Genomic DNA, 21763 nt, shown 5'->3' on the forward strand with positions numbered 1-21763 from the left:
CTTCATTTCCCCGCTATCTGACCGTGACATCTGCTGCACTCCTCTTGAGCGTCGCGCTCAGACCAACGGAGGCTAAACCCAAACCAGGTCCAGATAATTTACTTTTTACACCTGTCTTTTGATTGATCTCTTCCCTTTCGCTCACACGCTGCTTCCTGTTTGCTCTGCTTTGATGCTGGATGGTTATGTCATCAACAAGCATTCCCGTGGTTGGTCGGTAGATTGCAGATCCTTATCGTAGGCCAAATTTCTATCATTTCTACTGAATACCGGATATATCACTCATTCCTACTGGTTTGTCTCCTATCTTATTATGAAATTATAGAACTACTTCTTTTCATGGACTAACTTGTGCAAACTTGCATTATATTGTAAAATATTACAACTTGAGCCACAAAACTGGTAGAAATATTTTGGAATTTTCTTTACTTTTTTATGTGTTAGCATTTGCATTATTGCACGCTAAGAATGCTGCTTCAAACAAGCTTTTTCTGAGCACCTGTTCTGTTGAAGGATCATTAATCACCTCCCGTCAGAAACACCTGTGTCACTCTGCGTCTCCGCCTGGCTTGATCAATCTGCATTTGGGAAAGTAAAGGAGTCTAATGAACAACTGGCCGGTAAAATGCCGCTTTTCTAATGCTGATTTATGATGCCGTCTATTGCTGTTGGCTTGGCACACATATTTAGCTGTTCAAGTCTCACACAGCACAAAAGATTAAATAAATTTAAATCTACTGGCTAATTTCTCCCTTATTTGAACCTTATTTTGTCATCATGATCACATTATTGACTTTTTCTGTGTCAGATAATGGCCTTTTGCAGATCATCAGTCATACTTAACCTGCCTGACTGATTCATTTCTAATGGTGAGATGGGCGAAATATTGAGGATGCTTCTCTATGCATACGTCTGTGTTTGAACACGTTATTCACTTTAAGCTTTTTATGGAAACAACTTGTATTTTTATAATAAACAAGACTTTTAACTACTAATTTACATGCAAAATATCAATACTGGATGCAGTCAAAACTTAGATAATCGTCACAATATGTTTAGTTAGCATGTGGTTTAGTGTAAAAGAACAAATAGCATTGACTTAGTCTGCACCTTTTGGAGTTGTTTTTGTATAACATTTTGAAAACTTTGTATCCTTTTTGTACCACTTATAAATAATGCACTACTTTCTGTTGGTATAGCTTATAAAATCCCATGAAATACATTGAAGCTTGTGTTTGCAACATGACAAAAATGCAGAAAAGTTTCCATCCTGCAAACAGGAAGCAGAAACTTCCCTTTTGCTGTAAAATGCATCTTCCTAAATACTCCAATTGAATAATATATATATGGAGCATGAGAAACTGGAGAAATACCAGGGCCTCAGAGAGGAACTGGAGAAGGCCTGGAAGGTGAAGACCACAGTGGTGCCTGTGGTCATCGGGGCCCTCGGGGCAGTCACCCCCAAACTAGAGCAGTGGCTAAAACAGATCCCAGGAACAACATCAGACATCTCAGTCCAGAAATGTGCAGTTCTAGGCACAGCCAAGATACTGCGCAGAACCCTCAAGCTCCCGGCCTCTGGTAGAGGACCTGAGCTCAGAGGATGAAAGAGACCACCCGCGGAGGGTGAGAAGGGAATTATTTATATATTATATATATCTATATATATATATGTAGTTTAGATTTTATTTTTTTTTTAGCTTCATTATGATTGTGGCACTAGTGGAGTGAGTTTAATATTAATGTCTTACCACCTGGCATCCAACCACCTGGCTTAGCAAGTTTTCTGGGGAAACCTTGGAAGTAACAAGTATTTTATGAGGCTTTTTATATGTTATTTTTATCAAACCAACAGAAAGTTTGTGCGTTCACCTTTTAATGTTGTGATGGGCAAAGACTTAGCTACATAAAAACCTCCAAATAAGGCAGATTTTGCATTTTTCACATTACTTTTCTTAGGCAGCTACTGTCTCTGCTGCTTATTTAACAGCTAAGAAGAGAAAAGAGGACAAGCCAAGTCAATTAAGGTGACTGTTAGTATAAATCAGACTGTGCAGCAATGAAACATCTAATAATACTTGTTCCCTCCAATCCCTTCTCACAGCTGAACCAGCTTTCCTGGGGTTTTTTTTTCCAGCTTCTTCAAGTGATTGCACAAATGAAAAGAGATTTTAATAGACTGTTCTCACTGGGGGCCTTTTGAAAAGGGAACGGAGCAAATCACTTATCACCGTTCTGCTGAAGAACAGAACAGAGGCGCGGAGTCCTTTCAAATCACGATTATGGTTTTTTTAGGTTTTGTGTCTGGATTGGTGGATTTAAAACTACAGGACAGTGAAGAAATATTAAGATGTAATCTCTCAGTTGTGCTCCATTTCATGTTAATCTGCTAGCAGCGTATCATGTGCGTTTCATACCCTACTAACCCCAATGTCCGCTTGACATTTTCAGCCCACCTAATCTGTCTGAACTAAAAAACTCTGAGCTGCACGGTGTCTGATTTGGCTTTTATTGTGGATCTTGTGTCTGTGACCTTATTTTTATTGTTGCCTTGCAGTGAGAAGGTTCTGGGTTTGAATCCTGCATGAAGTTTGCATGCATGGTTTCCTGTAAGACTGTGCCTACGGGTCGATAAAAATAAAAATAGGGATTCATGTGAAATCAAGCATCCCTTCCACTTTTAAAAGGTCATGCTTACATCTGTGATCTCTTAGATCTATTTTCTACTATTCCTCCCTCATCTATGAAGAACCGTGGTGTGACGTTTGACAGAAATTTTAAATTTGACAAGCTGGAGGTCAAGCTTCTACCAACTAAGACTTATAGCCAAGGTCAAAGGCTATCCTCATCTCAAGGATCTGGCCCTTATATTATCGTGGCTGGTTTATTGTAGTCCACTCTGATTAATTCATTATCTGCAATTAGTCAGAATGCAGCAGCCTGTTTTCTTACTGGTAAGAGGAAGCATGACCACATATCACCAATACTGGCTTCACTTCATGAGTTTCCAGCACCGTATTGATTTAAAAACACTGTTGGTTTTTAAGGTTGTTTTTACACCTGATAGTTCAGTGGAGTTAAATTTGATTCACAACCAAAATTGCAACATTTGTTACATGTTTGCTTTCACTCTGCGCTGTCAAACGAACGGTTGCTGTTCCCCTCCTCGCCTGTGGGGGCGCTGCACCAAGAACCACTGAAGGAAACGACACAAAAATCTCTGAAGAAGACATGAGCGCAACTTCCTTCTTTACAAAATGTTAAAAATGGAGCAGCGTCAGATTTTGGTGATTGTAGGATTTATTTTTTGTATAAATGTTTGTTTTGGTTGTATGTTTGTTTTGGTTGTATTTACCCAGAATGCTTCCTGCTTTTGGAGGGGTCTCCAGTCCACTTGGCATTCACATATGCACATCAAAGTTCACTTCAACCAAACTGAGATCTAGGTTTTTGACAAACCAGAGTTCAATTCACACCTCCCCAAACAAACCAGACTTTCTGAGCAAACATACTAGTGAATTCATAACTTTTAGCATTTTAATGTTCTGGCACCCCCGGGACTGACGACTTGGCTCCTGGACTCATCCTGCCAGTGAGACAGACCAACCTCGCCCTTTGAGAGTTTTAAATATTTTGAAAGAATCATTTTTGATCTTGACTTACAATGACTTCCACAAAATAACTTTATATTTATCTAGTTTTAATCTGTGTCTTATGCTTTTTCTCTTGTTGTTCTTTATTATGTGCATGTACTAACCACTTGACTTTGGTCACCTTTGGTTGCTTTTAAAGTGCTTTATAAATAAACTCTAACTTGACTTGATACATATTTTGTATCCTGGTGCAGCTTAAAGCAGAACTACATCTTCAGATCAACAAATATTTCCCCACATTTCCAACACAATCTGAGAAAAGCTGGTGCAGAACGTCTCCTTTTAGATGCTCTGCAAACTTTCCAACCTGAAAATGTTGTTTTTTATGAGTTATGACCTTGAACACTGCTTACATCATATATGGTAATTTTAGCCAGAAAGGGGAAATCAAAGCTTTTTGTCTTCCTTAAATAAAATCTCACTAATGGAAAATTTCTTAAAAGTAGCTCTTTTGCAGTCAGAGAAGCTTAAATGTTTTTCTCAAGGTTGACGGGGTCCTGTAAACTAAAATACATTATTAGAGGTTAGCTGTGGCAAAGAAGAAGCCATTAGGGGCAGAGTTTCCAGAAACATAATTTACAGACATCCATCAGCCGCAGCTTTGAGTTGTTTCTGCTCATGTATTACATACAGCAGAGCAGCTTCACAAATTTAGTGCTTTTACTTTGTGCAGTTAACAGATTTGCAGCTATGTCAAAATGAGAAATGTCATTAAATGTGCAACACTTAGCTATGCTTATTAGTCTATCTAATAACTGGGGGTGTAACAAAGAGATGATGAACCATGATTGTTTCATGAGACAAGGAGAGGTTTTAGCAATATTCTCTGTAAAACTAAAAAAGGAAGAATCCAGATTTTTTAAAATGATTTTTACAATTTTCACAATTCCGATATGTTTGATAAATTACTCAGTCCAGGTTTCATCTGTCCCCAAATGAAGGTTGTTCCAAAGGCTAAAAGTATTCAGAAATGCTTTATGTTTGAACTTGCACAATTAAAATAATCATTTCATAAAGATTAGGAGGCTTAAGTCAAGTTCAGACACATTAAATAATTGCAAGATAGCTCCACAGCAGATACTAACATCAAGGTTTCCCTCAGAAAACTTGCTAAGCCTGGTGGTTGGGCGCCAGGGCAGTCATTCGTCCAGTAGCCTGCCGTGTTTTTCAGTTAAAAAATGTTGAAAGTTGACAGGAAATTTTAAAATATCACTTGATAATCATGTGTTATTGGAAGATTAACACCTGAACACCAACTATAAAGTTTTAAAAATGCAAACATTTTAAAAAGACTTAAATAAATAAACCTGGTGGGGACACAAGTAAAGCCTGGTGGCCCGCCAGGCTTATAATACACTGGGGGAAACCCTGTACTTTTGACATTATAGAGACTACTTCTTTAATATGGTGGCAGCTTCTTGAATGCTACTGTAATTATGTGTTATTAACCAGCTTGATTTTTAACAGCTGACTTTGTCAACACTACAGGGCATGTTAATATCTACGTCCTACAAGGAATACGTTTTTAGATATTGCAAAAGCTCAAGGGATAATATCTCATTACACCCTACTAATAACCAAATGAGCTAAATAATGCCAAGTAATGCTTATGGAGATATAATGCCTTGTTGTGTGCCTTTTGGATGTTTTAATTGTTCAAACATAAAGGAAATACTTATGTGACACTGCCTCATATTAAATAACATTAGTATGGCGTCACATTGCTGCCAAAAACCTTGAGGAGCACAGTAATCAATCATTGCAGTGCATATAATAGTCAAAAGAGTGCATAGTTGTGATTGTGAGTCTATTCATAAGTATTAAGCAAATCGATCTTTTTGGTTTTCTACTTAAAGGAATTTCCTTCAAAGGGAACCTGTTGTGCAAAATTCACCTTTAACCTGCTTTTAAAAACAACTCAAATGCTTAAAAAAAACTCCCAGCTGTTTTTTTTACAATAAGAATATTTTTTGGTGGAAAATGAGCCATTTCAAAAGCCTCTGAATTGTTGAGTCACACTGCACTGATACCTAGCAACCAGCTTCAGCACGTTTGTCTGGTCTGTATGCGCTGTACAATGTCTGCTGGAAAATATGTGTTTTGTTGATTTATTATTCAGAAACCACTTGCTTCGTTTTTGTGGTTGTGCAGGAGGCTCTACTTCTGCTTTTCAAAGATGTCTGGTTGTATAATTGTGCATCAGTTTGCTGCCATTTTTACTTGAGATTGCAAACGTTGTGTTGGTTGTTTTGGCCAGCAGAAGCTTATTTGGATTTAAAGTGACAGGATTTATTTTTTGTAACCCTCTGCAAAGTTTATAAATTTCAGGTTCGAGAACTGTTCTTATTTTTAATCTGTCAGATGCTGTTGCCATATTGAAGCCCTTGTTTCTGCAACCTCATTCTTCCCCCACAACCTTTAACAAATCTGTAGTTTCCATAAGCGGCGGAGCATGTCAGGTGCATGCAGAGTCCACAAACAGCATCTGTGGGGAGTTTTCTAGATTCATGACAAGATAAAAGCTCGATGCGTGTTGCCAACATGTGATCATTTCGCCTGAAGTCCTTTTTCTGCACGTTTCATTTAGGTGCAACAGCCTGAAATCAAGTGTAAAACTGTCAGGTTTTGTCAGTGTTGTGTTTTCACACCACATTTATTGAAATGGACAAGGAGCCAGAGAGGAGCGCAGTGGGAACACAAGCTCTGTGTGAGAGTCCCTGTGAAATCTGCTTGATGATTTCATCCTCTATTAGGGACCAAAACAATTAATAATCCTACAAAAAAATATGTTTAACCTCAACCAGTGCTCTGTTAAAATCTCATTAGCTGTTTTCAAAAACTAATGAACAGGAAATTGATATTTTTTCAACGTCAGACATTTTTAAAACTACTTCAGCCTGAAATATTAATATGTTAATCCTCTAAAGGGAAACATGCATATTTTTGTTTTTAAATTAAACAAAATGGTTCCTTATCATACTTTTAATGGGGATTTGTTACTTATCATCATTAGGCCTTGAGATGGGAGAATTATTGACATATGATTGTTTTTATGCATTATTGTTTTTGTTTTTTGTAATCATGCTCAGTGTGTTTTGTACAAATTATCATTTATTTATTAGCGTTCCAAATACAGCAGTAAAAAAAAAATATATATATATATATATATATATATATATATATATATATATTGTTTGCAACTTTATAAAAAATTTAAATACTAAACCATAAAACACACATTCACAAAAATAACTAATTTTCTTTATTTGATTATGAATATTATCATTAAGCTCAACAATTGAAAGCAACATGGATTGTTATTATTATGTTTTCAGTAACACTTGTTTTGCCTCTAAAAATACATTTTGTTGTGCTTCTACAAGCTTAATATTAATTAATTACTCACAGTAATACAAAGTGCTTGGCTTACCACCTTTCATATAAAATAAAACTGTTATTAGACTGAAATATATTTACTAATTATGGTGGTATTATAGCAAACTAAAATGACTGCAGATTAACTTCAGAAATAGTTGAAATATTTTACAACTTTTAGATCTTTAGTTTTTTATATTTCAAAACCAGCGGCACCGTTTTCCTTTTAATTCAGAAACAAAATCTTCTAAAGCTCCTTTTAAAATCTTTTCTAATAGATTTTATCCATCCTGTGTGATTTTAACTTTCAGCCGCGTGCGAACAACAGCAGTCCATTCAGAAGAATGAAAACGGATTGAGGTCCATTGTTTGGCAAATATGCGGGGAAGGAAGCAGCATAGCGCGTCCTTTAGGGAGCATGCAGGTGTGAACCGTGAATAGGAGCTGTAAGAACGAAGAGGGAGAGAGATTTAGGAGTCTCTTTCTCTCCTCACTCAGTTTCCTCCTCCTTCGCTCTGCCTTACATACTCGTACACGCTCGCTCTTCAGACTCTCTCAGCTTCTCTTTCGTCCTCCGCTCATTTCCAGCCCGTCTTGGTTTTTCTGTTTCCTGTGCTGAAAAGGACGAGCTGATCAGCGGAGCATGAGTCTTTTAATTAAAGCCCATGTGAGTTGTTCTTTTGCAGCAGTTCTTTGGATTGCGGCTAAGACGTGTCACTGACCCGAGAAAGGAACGCAGACACAGGAAAAATAAAAAGTCTTTCTTTACTGGGAGACACTTTTTGTTCTGCTGAACTTTCCTGATTTGAGGAATCCTAAAACAAGTGGAGATGCTGCTGGGTAAGAATTTATCAGCTTTACTTCTTTACTGGAAACAAAAAGCAGATTTAACTCTTAAGGTTTTGAACCTGACTTCTGCCTGCATGCATGTGAGTGCTCTCCTGCCACTGCATGTTTAGAAACAAAGACTTCACATCATCATCATCGCTCCGGGGGAGGTTTGGTCTCCCGACTACCATCTGCCCTAATTCAGTTCCTCCTGCATGCACAACGAGTCCCAGGCCTGTTTGTTTTCCTAATTGACCCCTTTTGATGGAGCCGAGTGTGGAGTTCAGACCGTTTGCAGCGCCGCCGTTCCCAGATGTGTCAAGTCATTTCGGAGCCACGCAAGAACAGCAGCGCCTGATATCACTGCACACATTGCTGCCAATTATGTCTCTGCTTCCCCGGGGAAATATGCCCAGATTAGCTCGCATAATTGGTGGCTGTTAAAAATAAAAGAGGTGTAGGGACACCAAGTCAGTTTTGTTTATGTTTTTGTAATTAAAAGGGCAAAATATTTTAGTGTGTTTCAGTTTATTTAGGCTTTAATTTGACCAGCAGATCTGGATTTGCATTGATTTATATATTTTTTGAGAACAATCAAAGGGTTACTTTACATAAAAGGGCTAAAGAAAAGGTTAATGAATACATTTAAATCAGATAGTAGAATAACACCGGGAATGTAGCAAGCTAGTCAGTTAGCCAGCTTTATAGCATTTTAAAACTGACCTTGTTTAATTAGAGTGATGGGTGCAGCTTTACTTTTCACACTTTAACTTTGTGTTTTTGGAACTGGACATATTTCCAAACAGCTGAATTGGTGCTTCTTTTTAGCAAAATAAGTTTCATTAGCCTCATTTTAGCCAGAAACCAATTGAGTTCAGATACAGGTGAGGGGGGAAACTTTGATAACTCCCTTTCTCTAAATCTAGATCATAAATTATTACTCATGTTATTATTCATTAATATTTATGGACTAAACCCATAGCCAAACTGTGATATGTTAAATAAACCACAGCTGGATTGGAGTGTATTTGAACCAGGACTGGATTAGCAAAATAATCTTAAAATGGGCTGGAGACCTTCTCTAAAAACACTTATTTTAATAGTTCAAACAACAATTATACCTCAGTATGCTTTAATACACACAGTGGAAGCTGTTTTAACATTCCTGCAGAAACCAATATTCATAGTTTTCCCGCTCTTTGGGGTTCAGCCAATCAGCACTAAGGAAAAATAAATGCCATTATTGGATTGGTTGTTTTGAAAATGCTAGCCAATACAGTGTCAAGTAGCATTTCATCTTCCTAAGCTGCATTTTCATTCAAATATTTTTCTATATCTCTAAGAAAATATCTGCAAATAAGCAAGGGTCCACTGTAGTTTATTGTTTTATACATAGCAGTTTTTAGATTGTGGAGTCATTGTAATTTCCTTGCCATTAGAGGAAATTTTTTAACTTTGCTGCAATGCAATCATGTTCTTCTGTGGTGTTATCTTCTAATGTGAAGTGGCATTTTTTCCCTTTTAACTTAAACATTCACCAGAACAACTATTGTTGTTTTTTGGTCTTTAACTTTTGCCACATTTAAGTGGGGCCATTTCTATAAACAAAAAAAGTGAAGTTTGTAGTGGAGGTACGAAAAAATGACGTACGATATTATGCATTTGAATGAAAATACACTGAAATGGACCGAAAATACAGATTAAAATCTCTGAGTTTCTTGAGTCTACTGCAGATGTAAATATGTATATGTGCAAAATACATACAGGAATGTATTCAGAGTGGTCTATATAAGCTGCTGTGAATGGAAACACTGAGTCTCGTCTATGTGCCGGCTCTGGGCGCTTTCTTCTTCAAATGACAGATTAGGAGGATCAAAGGAAAACAGAGAGAAGATAACTGTAGCGTTTTGCCCGGCGGCCATGCTGCATCTGTCCCCACTGTCATCAAGAGCGCGTTTCGATGTCTCACTGACTCTGTGTGTAATAAATCTCATCTATATTCTGTCTTACATGAGAGGGAAGCTATAAAGATACACCAGCATATTAAATCACAGGTTTCTGAGTTTGTTAATTTACGTTTCCAGTAAAGTTAGTGAACATTAGACGATCAGGCTTCTTAGCTTTGCTCTGCTGCTTTTACTTTATGTCCATTTAAACCAAATAAAAATATTGATGTGTAACAATTCATATATTATATTATGCTTAAATATGCTGCTAAATATTCTTAGATATGCTGTTATTGGTCATATTTAAGGGCACGAATGACCTTGTAGATTTTACATTCATGATCTGAAACTGACCCAAAATGGTGGCTGGATTAGACCAAAATTATTTGTGTGATGGTCGAGTGGAGCTCGGGCTTTTGCAGTGTGTTTAATTAACCTACAGCATAAACAAGAATGCACAACATAAATTGTGTTAATCTACTTACTATAGTCTAAATAGAGGAGGTTTTGTGGGAGAATTTTTCTGCCATAATTTGAGAACACACATTTTCAGTCTGAAAGCAGGATTTCATGTGTTTTATTCCCAAAACTTGTAAAGCTTATACTCAAAGCTTCAAATATTCACTGTGCTTTCTTAAACCTTTCTCCTCACACTCAAAACTTGTCTGCTCAGATCAAATCTCCGCTTGCAAACCTCTCTGCTCGATTGTGAATCATTTTCTGTTCGCCCTGGGAACAAAGTAGTACCGTCGCCTGGCAACCTTTCAGCCAATAGAATGAAGGTGTTGTACTGGGTGCGTTTGTTTCCTTCCAATGGATGTACCTGTGTGGCTACTACCGATTGTAGCAACTAGATAGATAAATATCAGAACACTGAGGTTGTTGTTTCTCCCTTCATCCAGTGTGGAAATTTCTGTTATCAAGGAATGAGAGTCTCTTCCAGTAAGTAGAGAAAGATTAATCTTTGTCTTTATTTTTATTTGAAGGCTAAAGAGTTCGGGGCTCTTCTACTGACTGTGTTCAATGAGATGGGTCTTCAATCACATGATTATATGGCTTCTGCAAAAAAGAACACACCCCAAATCTGAACTTATCTCCATTACCAGGTGGACAACAGCACCACATCTTTATCCACTGTCATCCAACTGCTCCTCACCTCATTGGAGGGAACGATTTTTAGTTGAGACGTGTTGTTGGAAACCCAAACCCTGCAAGTATGGCAGGAAATGAGAGCTGACAAGGAGTCCAACAGAAACTTCTAGTTCTTCTTTATCAGTTGGAGGCTCTTGGAAAACAAAAAAGAAAAACATCCATATACACACAACACTGTCAATCCTTATTTAGATAAAATTAAAATGAAATGGTTAAAATGAAATTTTCTATTACAGAGGCGCAGGTTGCTACAATCAATAGTACACCCAGTGATAGGATAAGTCAAAGAAACAAACTATGTAGAGAGACAACACTGCGTCTTCTGTTACGTGGAGTCATGTAACTAAAATACTTCCCAGAAAACCGTCTGTTGAAAAAGTAGCAAAAGTCTAAAGTCAACAAAATTTTAAGCTGTTTCTAAATCTTGTAACGAAAACAGAAAACAGAAGGCTGTCATGACAGGTTTTTTGTGAGGTTAAACTTATTCACAGTTAGATGCTTTCTCTGGATCAGTTATTAGTCCAATATTTCAATTTTTTTTTTTTAATCAACTGTGTTTTTGAAGAAATCTTTTGACCGTATTCCTTTGTGATGTGATGGCAGCTTTTGGATTTGTTTGAGCAGGAAGTTGGCGTCATCGGTCCTCCCGCTGCTTCGTTATCCAGCAGCGTTAATGATTCATTATTCTGATGGAAGGCTGACGAGTATTCAACACTGTAGTTTTAATGGCGCCACTGCTGGTGCAGATCATTTCAGCGCTCTGATGCAATTAGTCTGCTGTACTGATTTAATATTCATTGTCAATGAGAGCATTTTATTTCATTTGTGCCACAGCAGTACACGGACGCACTGAGTGCAGTTCAGTTCAACAAGTGGATTTTCTACAACAATTTATGTCATAAGCTTTTATCCACGTCTAATTTTGGATAAAATTACACTTTTAGCGATAGGATAAGTCAAAGAAACACTTCTTCTTTCTTCTTATTATTATTGTATTTCATATGCATTCTTTCACAACAGAAAATTAACTTTCTGTGTTTGTAGCCCAATATATAGTGGCTTGCAAAAGTACTTGTACTCCTTTAACTTTTCCTCATTTTATCAGGTGACAATCACAAAATCAAATGTATTAATATTGTATTTGAAAGATCAAAACACATGTTTATAAAAATAAAATTCTTCTTTTATTTCAGACAAATCAGTAAACCGAAAAAAATAAAATAAAAACAAAACAAGAACACATTTACATACGTACATACATTAAGCATACACAAAAAACAATATTTTCTAACCTAAGAATCAGTCATTTTAGCTGCTGTACTTGTTTGAAAAAAGTGAGATGTTTGCACTTTTTAATTAATCGTGCCTTTAAACTAATCTTCAATATTCCCTTATATCAAAATATGTGTAATGATATATATTATATCAATATCCTACATGGAAAACATAATTTTATACGATATAATTATTTGAATCATTAAAGAATATCCTACATGGTTTTGTTTGTGTATATCCTTCATCTGCCATATAACTATTTAGAAATAATTTTATACCTTGTGTGTATATATATATATATATATATATATATATATATATATATATATGCTTGGACATTGCTTCATTTCTTCAGCTATGCACCTGCTTTTCATTGTTGTTTTTATTTTTTAAAGTTTGTACCTCCCTTTAAATTGTATCCTCCTTCTCGTTCTGTAAACGATTCTTGAATATTTTTGGATTGTAGATTATATTTTGCTTTGTGCATAATTGTGAAGTTGAAGAACAAGAGTACACAATTTTCAATTATTCTTTTTTTTTTTTCAAATACATCTGAAAAGTTTGATCTGCATTTGTATTTACCCAACAAAAAAACCCTGCTTCTTTTAGATGTTAATTAGTAATTAGTATCCATGTTTTTTTTTATTTTTATTTTTATTAAATATTTATTTAATCCAGCTGCTCTGTAAAAGCTTCGGACTTTAGTAAGAAAACATTATTGGACAAACATTGGATAGTATTATGTAAAATCGACTTTTTGAGCGTTATGTCATGTTATAATGTTGTTCCCTCATCACAAACATACCTGCAGTGTTGCTTTGATTCTTTTTTGTGTGTTTGAGAAATCCTTTAATCTCCATGGCAACCATTCAGCTGTTCAAAACGCCTGGCTGAACTTAGCCCCGCCTTCAAGACACAGCTCCTCCTCTAGTCTGCAATTTCCAAGCTGATGAGTTTCCACCTGACAGACCATGACTTCCCCACTCAGCTCCTTCAGACTAGCCAGCAGCAATTAGCAAACACCTGGTGGAATCTGCTGAATTCATTATACGAGATACTTCAGTATGACACTGGTAAGAAATGTTGTTAAAGAGTTAATAGGGGAAGTGATGTTGTGATGACTTTCTGAAGGGACAGAGTACCAATTTCAGGGCATTGAGTTACATGTATTGTAAATTTGTAGAGGCTGTGGGAGTTTGGCTGTTTAACACAAGATAGTAGGAAGTGCAAAGTGTTGGTATTTTACTGCATTACAGATTAAAACACCTTTTCTGCAACCTATGTGTCTGATTTTAAGAAATACGAATGGAACTTGAGACACTGAAACTACACGGCTCATAAAACATAAAAATATGTCTGCATCCTTTCTAATTAGATATTTGTTTGACCGTAGCTCTCTTAACAGCATTTGACATTTTTACTAATATTAGGTTGGCTACTTATTAGTTGACAGTAATAGATGGTTTGTAGAATTGCTTTTGTTTTTTGCTAGATGTGATTATTTTTTTTGTACTTCACTTTTATCAGCAGCTCAAGAGCTTTATTATTGATAATGAATGAATTAGAGAATTCCCAATACAAACTTCTGCTGGTTTGTTAAATTGTTAAAAAATGAGAAAACTATCAAATTTACATAATGTGTTTAGGCATTTTTATCTGCCTGGTATCTGAAGCTGCTTCAGTCTTTCAGGCTGGCAGCCATATTTACTGCTGCAAAGAGCATTGGGTCAGAAAAGCTGCTAATTACTAAGTTCATGAGGCGGATAACGTTTGGCACAGACTCTAAATACCAATAAGTATCTGCTACACATTTGCCTGCTGCCATTCAGTGGTTCTGATTGGACTCTTATCAGAGTTTGAACAGATGGTGGCGGCGTATTTTGAGTATGTTTGATACGGCATATTAATATGTAAAGTGCAGAGGGTCGCTAATGGAAACACAGCAAAAACTGCTCTATCTGCATGAGCCGTGAGCACGGGATGCTAATGCGGGATTCAGCAGACGTTAGTTTTGGTGCAGAACGCTCCACATGACCAACAGAAGGCAGAAACCAAGCCAAGATGTGGAAGAATATGACAAATACAGAACGTAAATATATTGGAAATATACTGGAAAGGAGGAGCTGCAGTCAGGATCAGGGAAACTGTGGATAATTAGGGAATATAATAAGCAGCAGTTAAGAAAAATATACTAGGAAGCAAGAACTATAAAGAAATATACAAGTAAAGGTAAAGCCCTACCTAATGATTTATTTTTTGTATGTCACTTATGTTTCAGAGAATAAGCAGAAAAAGATTTTAAAATATATATGTATTTTTGATACTGATTTAATTTCTTAAAGCTGCAGTATGTGACTTTTATTAAAAAAATGTTTTTTTGTTTTGCAATTTGTTAGCTGTCACCATATTGTGATAGTTTAATATAAGAGAAATAATATGTGAAAATATTGAGCTCCTCACATTCTTAAAAAAAGTCTCTAATTTATGGTAAAATAACAGCTGCTGTGGTCGCCAGAATTTTACCATAAACTTTTTTGGAAAAAAATTTATTTTTACAGTATAAATACAGATTTTGCCGAGTTTATACGGGTTTACGGGTTTTACAATATTTATGTGGTAAAATTCTGTGGTTGCCAGAATTTTGCCGTATTTTTACAGTATAATTCCTTAAAATTTTGCCGTATTTATACTGTAAAATTCTGGCATTTATATGTTAAATGTTATATGCCGGTAATTTACCTCATTTTTCTTTACAGTGTAGAAGTAACTTGTTGTCGAAATGTGCTTTACAAATAAATAAACTTAAACTTCTTGCCATCTGAAGTAAAGTAGTTCTCCACTTCTGATCAAAAACAACCAAGTTTTCAACTTTGTGACCTTTGAACCCATACACCACAGATTGCTTTTAGAAAATCAGATTCAACATGTTCAGCATGAACAAACTGATATCTGTTATTAAGGTAACTGTAATCACATACTATTCTCATGATATTCTCCACTGGTTCAACAGCTACCCAATTAATAGTCAGATTGCAAATTCTGTTTTATCCACTGTATTTTTACCATTTCTATAAAATGATCTGTGCAGTGTACATTCTTTTTTATTTTCCCTTACTTGTTTTTTATTTTAAAAAAATTTTTCTCGAACATACCGAGACCAACTACTTTGATGCTCCTGGAAGGGTCACTGAAAAAAAAAATACATTTGTAACATGTTTATCATAACTACAAGCAGATTTACTAGCAGGACCTTCTATAATCTTCCTGATAGTCCGCAAACATTTAGCCCGCCTGGCCTTCGCCGTGTCCTTTAATTTGTCTTCGACCAGCAAAGACAAGTCCTGGATTTCACCTTGAACAAATTTATTAAAGGTTGTTGGAGCCTGTGGTGAAAATAGGCCCACAGTGCTTCAGATGAAAGTAGGACAGATTACGACAGGGAGCCGTGATCAGAGCCGCTCGCTGCCCTGCAGGTAGAAACTCTCCCAAAGCTGCCAGCTCTGCCAGCTCTGCCAGCTGCAGCTGTGTGCGTTTAAATAGACACTGTCAGCTAGCAGGAGATTTGGGCTGCTGGCTGCCAGTTGAGGCCTAAATGTACTTTATCACAATAAGGATGATTTATTTAAAGACCACACAGAGCACGGCGGGGGCAGCATTTCAAGCCATGATGGAAATTAGACCTTCACTCCTCATCTTTTTTTTTTTTTTTTCCAGTGGAATGAGCTTATAGCAGAGCTGTCAATAGCAGCTTTAATGGATGCTAATTCATCCACCAGAGCTCATCATAAATGCCTAACGCTATGCCTGTTGTGTAAGCAACGAATGGCATCATCATTACTGCAAAAGCGCAGTGCACCAAGCACTTGTGTTTTATGGCTCAGAAAATAGAGAGGAAAACGTGCCATTCAGTTTTTATTATTTGACGATGGGCTTTGCAAGCTAAACGGCAAACTGCTGTCAAGAGAAGAGACACCTTTTTAATTCAATACACCACAGTTAATCCCACCTTTGGGTTAGGATTTGATTCTGTTCTACAAAAAGAAACATTATCGTTAGCTGGAAATTAATTAGGTCGAGTTACCACAACTTTGTGTCCTTTACTATGTGACTGAGTAGAGTATTTTTTGTCTCCAGTATCTTCTACTCGTACTCATATTTAATATGTAACTTTACTATGGACAGAATATACAAATCGTCTTGTATAATAAAGTATTTTCCTCTTTATTAGGTGCAAATGTCAACCGTTTTTATGGGTCATTAAAATCTTTATTCAGATTTATGATGCGGTGAGGCTGCAGTGTCAACAGTAGATATAAAATAACAACCTTTACAGATTTGAACGTATTAGCATATATCATTAAATATATTGCATTAAGCAAGAATCTGAAAGTTGAATGAAGATGTACTGTTACAATACTTATAAATAGGATGAAAACTCCAGAAAATAGCAAAATATATAGTACTGATAAAGCTGTTTACATTCACTTCATGTGAAATAGTCGACCTTTCAGGAAGTACAAACTGAATCTACTTACAATTCAGGAGATCCTTTAACGTTTTTGAGTTTCTAAAATTTTTATACATATTTTTTCCAGATAAATTTAAAGCGCCAACTTACTTGTCGGTTTTGTAAACTTTCACTTGAATAAAGTTCGACATCTATGTTAAAGTTTTGGTTGTCGACCTTTAAGAAGACGTTGATATTCATGCTCTTATTTTGAAGTGGTGAACACTTCTGGCGCAGCAGTTCCGCTTCCTCTTCTCGTGTTCTCTTAATTTATCGCCAAAAACTTTATTTCAAACAAGAAACGTACGGGCTCAAAATAAAACACAATCAGTAGATAATAACGTATAAGCATAAATACGATATATAAGGATATTATAGAAAACGTAAGTTATAATGTCAAAATTAAATTGGCGCTCGAGGCTTGTCTTTCCGGTGCAGTTAGCGACTTAGCATTAGCTTCTGCTAAGTACCGTGTTTATCAGGAGAATCTGACGCATAACATGCTCATTTTAATGTTAATTTATAAGCACTTTGGCTTGGGTCTATTCTGCTTTAAATTAATTAATTAGAATGGTTGTTCTTAAACCCTCTCTAGAGTCCCAAACAGAATTAAAACTGCTACGTTTTTTATTTTTACAGATAATATTGAGGTGCCACATTTCACTTGCTTTATTTTCAGGAAAATAAAATTTAGTCCAGAATAGTCCATTCCTTATTTGACCCATCTAAAGTTAGTCCAGGTGTCCCAGTGACTCTAACATTCCACATTTGATCATTATACTCATCTGTTAGAAGTACTTTTTGCTAAAACAAAACAAAAATATATATATAAATCATAAAAACCCAACTTCTATGCAACATAAACTGAGTTTGACTTTGGATTAAACTTTCTGAACTGCTGTAGAGGAACCAAAAAAGTGCAAATTTTCAAGTGTTTTGTTTGGCCAGACCAGAAAATGCAAGATTATTGGTGCAACGATCTTAAGACGTCTTTGAATAATGACAGAATTACAAAAAAATCTTATCAATCTCAGCAATTTTAGTCCAAGTAGTCCAGATTGTGATTGGCTTTGCAACCTGACTCAACTAGAAGATAAACTCTGAAATAAAGCAGTGAAAAAAAACTGTTTGTTTTTTATGCTTTTTAAAACTAAATTGCCTCTAATATAACTTTAAAAGGCTACTCAGAAAAAGCAATGGACATTAGTTGTATATTGGAGTTGTTTGCATTAAAGGTTTTGTGAAGTTCAAGTGATTCTCAGTTTTCTTTTAGTTTATGACTCACATTACGATCAAGTTTCTTTTTTTCAGTCGTTATTCCAGTCATAAACTCTGCATGGCACATAAAAATGAACATTTTGTTTTTCTTTAACACATAATTCTCTCCTTATCCTCTGATTGTCGTCTGGTATGCGATCCAGCTTCGTCAGTCATGTTCTGTTGGTTTTCCTTGGCCGGATTTCTCTGTTGCCATTTAGTTATCCTTTCATCCTTCTCATCAAGTCCCTGCCTGGCATTTTCCATCCTGCTGCAGCCAAACTTCCCAACCATCCTCCCTAACCGCAAAACATTAAGTCTCTTCAATGTCTTTCAAATGGATTGCAAAAATAATATTCACTAGTTTTCACTCCTGTTTCAGGTAGATGAATTTGTCTCTCTCTAGTGACTGTCTTCATTTATTAAGCTTGAAATCGACTCAGTTAAGTTTCAAACCCACTTTTAATCTCTTATTTCTTTATTTGCACATGACTTAACAAAACTGCTTCCAGAAATTCAGCCGGCAGGCGTCATAAAAATCTGGAGATATCATACTTATGTAAGACCCTCTGCATTTTAATGTGAGCGTGCTAATGTTTCTCTGGGTCTAGGCAAAGGTCAGAGCTGCAGTGCTCTTTTAAAGCATGAGCAGTCTGAGAGCGTGCAGGTCAACCAGAGTTAAGTGTGATGAGATGAGAGGTCAAGCAGAAGGAGAGTTTGAGACATAATGCACAGATGAAATGCTGTAGAAGTCGTCTAAAACAATTAAATGTACAAAAGAAAAATGTTTGCAGGTGAGCAGAAAGAAAAGGAGAAAAGAAACGTGCAAAAATATTTCTGTTCTTTCAACCTTCTGTTGGATAGACCAACAGAACGTAATGCATCATTCTGAACTGGAGGGAAAATTATTCCACATTTCTTTTTAGCAAATAAAAACCTCTAAGGTGAGGCTGAATTAATGCTTTTTACAACCACTTTTCAATGCCAGGTTTCCCCCAGAAAACTTAAGCCCGGTGGTTGGGCGCCAGGGCAATTGTTATTGTGTTTTTGAGTTTAAAAATGTTGAAATTTGAACATATCACTTGATAATTATGTGTTATTGAAAGATTAATATCTGAACACCAACTAAAATGCAAATTTTTTTAAAAAAACTTAAGTAAATAAGCAAAGCTTAGCCTTTTGGGGGGGTCACAAGTAAAGCCTGGTGGCCTGCAAGGCTTATGATACACTGGGGGAAACTCTGCAATGCAATTACAGCTAAAAATCCTTTTAGTGTATCTGCAAATTTTGCACTTTAAGATTAAGAGAGCAATATTTTGTCAATTGTTTGCCTGCAAAATAATTCTAATTCAGTTAGATTGGATGGAAAACATCCATTTTCAAGTGAATTCTCACTTAGATATAGGTCTGGGTTATTCAAAGTCATGAATATGCTTTGAAACATCAACAGTTTGTGTCTGTTGGGTTTTCCACCAAACCAGTTCCACTTCAGAACTGTTTTCAACTCTCAAGTCAGAAAACCTGTACGGCTACGTTTTGTTGGGATTTTATGTGACATAACAATACAACTGTGTGCCAAATTGGGAAGTGAAAGAAAAATATAAAAAATAATGCAAGTAAAGAATTAGGACATTGAATATTACTTTTTTTTAACCAGCAAAGTAAAATGTCTTGCAAACATCCAACATAAGTTAATCTTGCTTTTCTTGTAGCATAGTTTGTCAGTTTAGTTTAACATCTAGTCTTGCCTCCTTTAAGTTGATATAACTTTACTGAGACGTCTTTTGTTCCACTCCTCACTTTCAACTGTGAGATTTTAAACTTTTTTCTAGTCACCCAACAGCGTCTAAACTTTTAACCCAACTCTGGACTTTCCATTTCTCGGTTCTCAGAGCTTTTCATTGAATGATGGATTTACTTCATGGTGAAAATGTACTCTGTTCTGGTGCCCAAATAATTCAAATTTAGACGTATTTCTGAAAAACACTGTTCCAGAAGAGTCTGACTTTGTCTTGGACCTTTCTGGCAAACTTCATGTTTTTCTTTGAGTGCAAAGTTTTCCTAATTGCGCACCACTGTGAATATTAAATGTGAACTCTTCGTCCAGACATGAAATTCATACCAAGAGCCTGCTGTTGGTCTTAGATGACAGTTTAGGGTTTATAAAGACGTCTTAAAGCATTTTGCTGAGAATGGTGTTCACTTTCACTTTAGCAGTCAGGAGCACACCAGCCTAAAAGTCTGAGGTTTAAAAACAATAAAAACCTTCAAAATGTTGAGTATTTATTTTCTAAATATGTCCACCTGATTGGATGTGGGTGTCTTACACTGACAGATTACATCAGTTTCAACCACATTGTTGCACATCTTTAAAGGGGAAATATGCAAAGTTTATTTTGTACATTTTTGTTCTTCCGTTTATTTCTCAACTGCTTCTAAAAACAACACAAGTGCTTAGAAAACAAAACACCCAGCTGTTTTTGGTGTGTGGAAAAGGAGCCTTGTCAAAAACCTCCTGGTTGTTGAGTCACACTGCACCGTTACCTAGCAACCAGAGAAGATCTCCAGCATGTTTGGTCAGCTGGCTTTACCACTGTATGAGCTGTACAATGTTTTGTTGTTGACTTACCACACAGAAACCACCTGCTGCTCAAAATATATGCGACTTGTATGTGATCTCAAATGTGAACTGCAAACGACCTGAAAGTGTCTCGCATGCGCAGCAGAGGGCGCAATAACAACACAGATGGAGAGCGTGCTCAGAGTTTTGCCGACCGCCATAAAGAAGACGAAGTGCTCAGGGTTTGCAGAAGTAAACATGGATGTTAATGGTGGAGCATATCTTACGGTTTTAAAGTTGTTGTCTGACTGGAGCCAGCATACTAACAACTTAATCTTTGTTATCATGTACCATGGTTGTTGTTTTTATTCCCACTTGCACGTATCAGGACGCAGAATAGTGATGTTTGCCGAGCATCAATGACGTTCATTTTGGATGAATGCGGCCTGATCGTTCAGATTCAGGTCACATTTGAAAAGATTGAATAGTTTCAGATATCCAAGTGGCCTGGGTCGCATTCGAAAAATATCCCATCTGTGTTGTTCAGACTGTCATGAAAAGATCGGATACAGATCGCATTAAGGCAAAAAAAAATAAAAAATTGGGCTGCAGTGTGAACGCAGCCTGAAGTGACCTGAAATGTTAAAATGTCTGGACTCTTTTTTTTATGTTGATCCAGAATCAGGGAAAGAAACAAACAATTACAGACGCTTGGTTTGCAGCTTAAAGACCAAAGACATTTTTCAAAATAAACAAAAGACTTCCAAAGCAGAAAGAAGAAAAAAGCCAAACAAAAAGCCTCTAATTTGTCCCCTGCTATTAGTGAAGTCATTAAGGGTTTTTTACTGAGTGAGTCATTCATTCCTGGCGTCTTGCTCTCATTCGACTGCTAAAATCAGTTTGTGTAGCTGAATGTACATGTAAATGTTTTGAGGTGGGTCGAGATATGAAAGTCCAAAATGTGTGTCTCCTTTCAGGAGCGCTGTCCCAGAACCAGGTCCACCCGCTCCTCGGTTCGCTGCCCCTCCCGGGTCGACCCCTTCAGCCACAGACCCAGCTGGAGCACTTCCTGCCACTCAGGGTCAACGGCTCCTCGCCCCTCAGCCTCTTCCCCAACTTCAACACTGTAAGGAAACATAATTAAATTATCACATTTCTATACTTTCAAGTCAAAGATCAGATGCTAACGAGTATTTAGAAATATCAAGGA

The 21763-nt window shown here is 36.5% G+C and overlaps 1 protein-coding gene and 1 long non-coding RNA gene across 4 annotated transcripts in view; one reads left to right on the top strand and one right to left on the bottom strand.

The window, feature by feature from the left end:
* LOC103155715 (zinc finger protein 385B-like) overlaps window positions 1-21763 on the top strand; it is a 78903-nt gene that overhangs the window by 45060 nt on the left and 12080 nt on the right. For 2 of the 3 annotated variants that reach the window (XM_016663780.1, XM_007577497.2), the window contains exon 3: window positions 21531-21679. In XM_016663780.1, coding sequence (XP_016519266.1) covers window positions 21531-21679 — 149 coding nt within the window. Of the gene's footprint in view, window positions 1-7503; window positions 7869-21530; window positions 21680-21763 lie in introns of those variants that run through there. The other variant, XM_016663781.1, reaches the window with a different exon arrangement.
* LOC107833753 (uncharacterized) lies at window positions 2127-4870 on the bottom strand. Its single transcript, XR_001659521.1, has 3 exons — window positions 4735-4870; window positions 4000-4001; window positions 2127-2137 (listed from the first exon to the last, which is right to left on the bottom strand). It is a non-coding gene; the product is annotated as an uncharacterized LOC107833753 (long non-coding RNA).

Source organism: Poecilia formosa, unplaced genomic scaffold (assembly GCF_000485575.1).
Source record: "Poecilia formosa unplaced genomic scaffold, Poecilia_formosa-5.1.2 Scaffold444, whole genome shotgun sequence".
Classification (NCBI taxonomy): Eukaryota; Metazoa; Chordata; class Actinopteri; order Cyprinodontiformes; family Poeciliidae; genus Poecilia; species Poecilia formosa.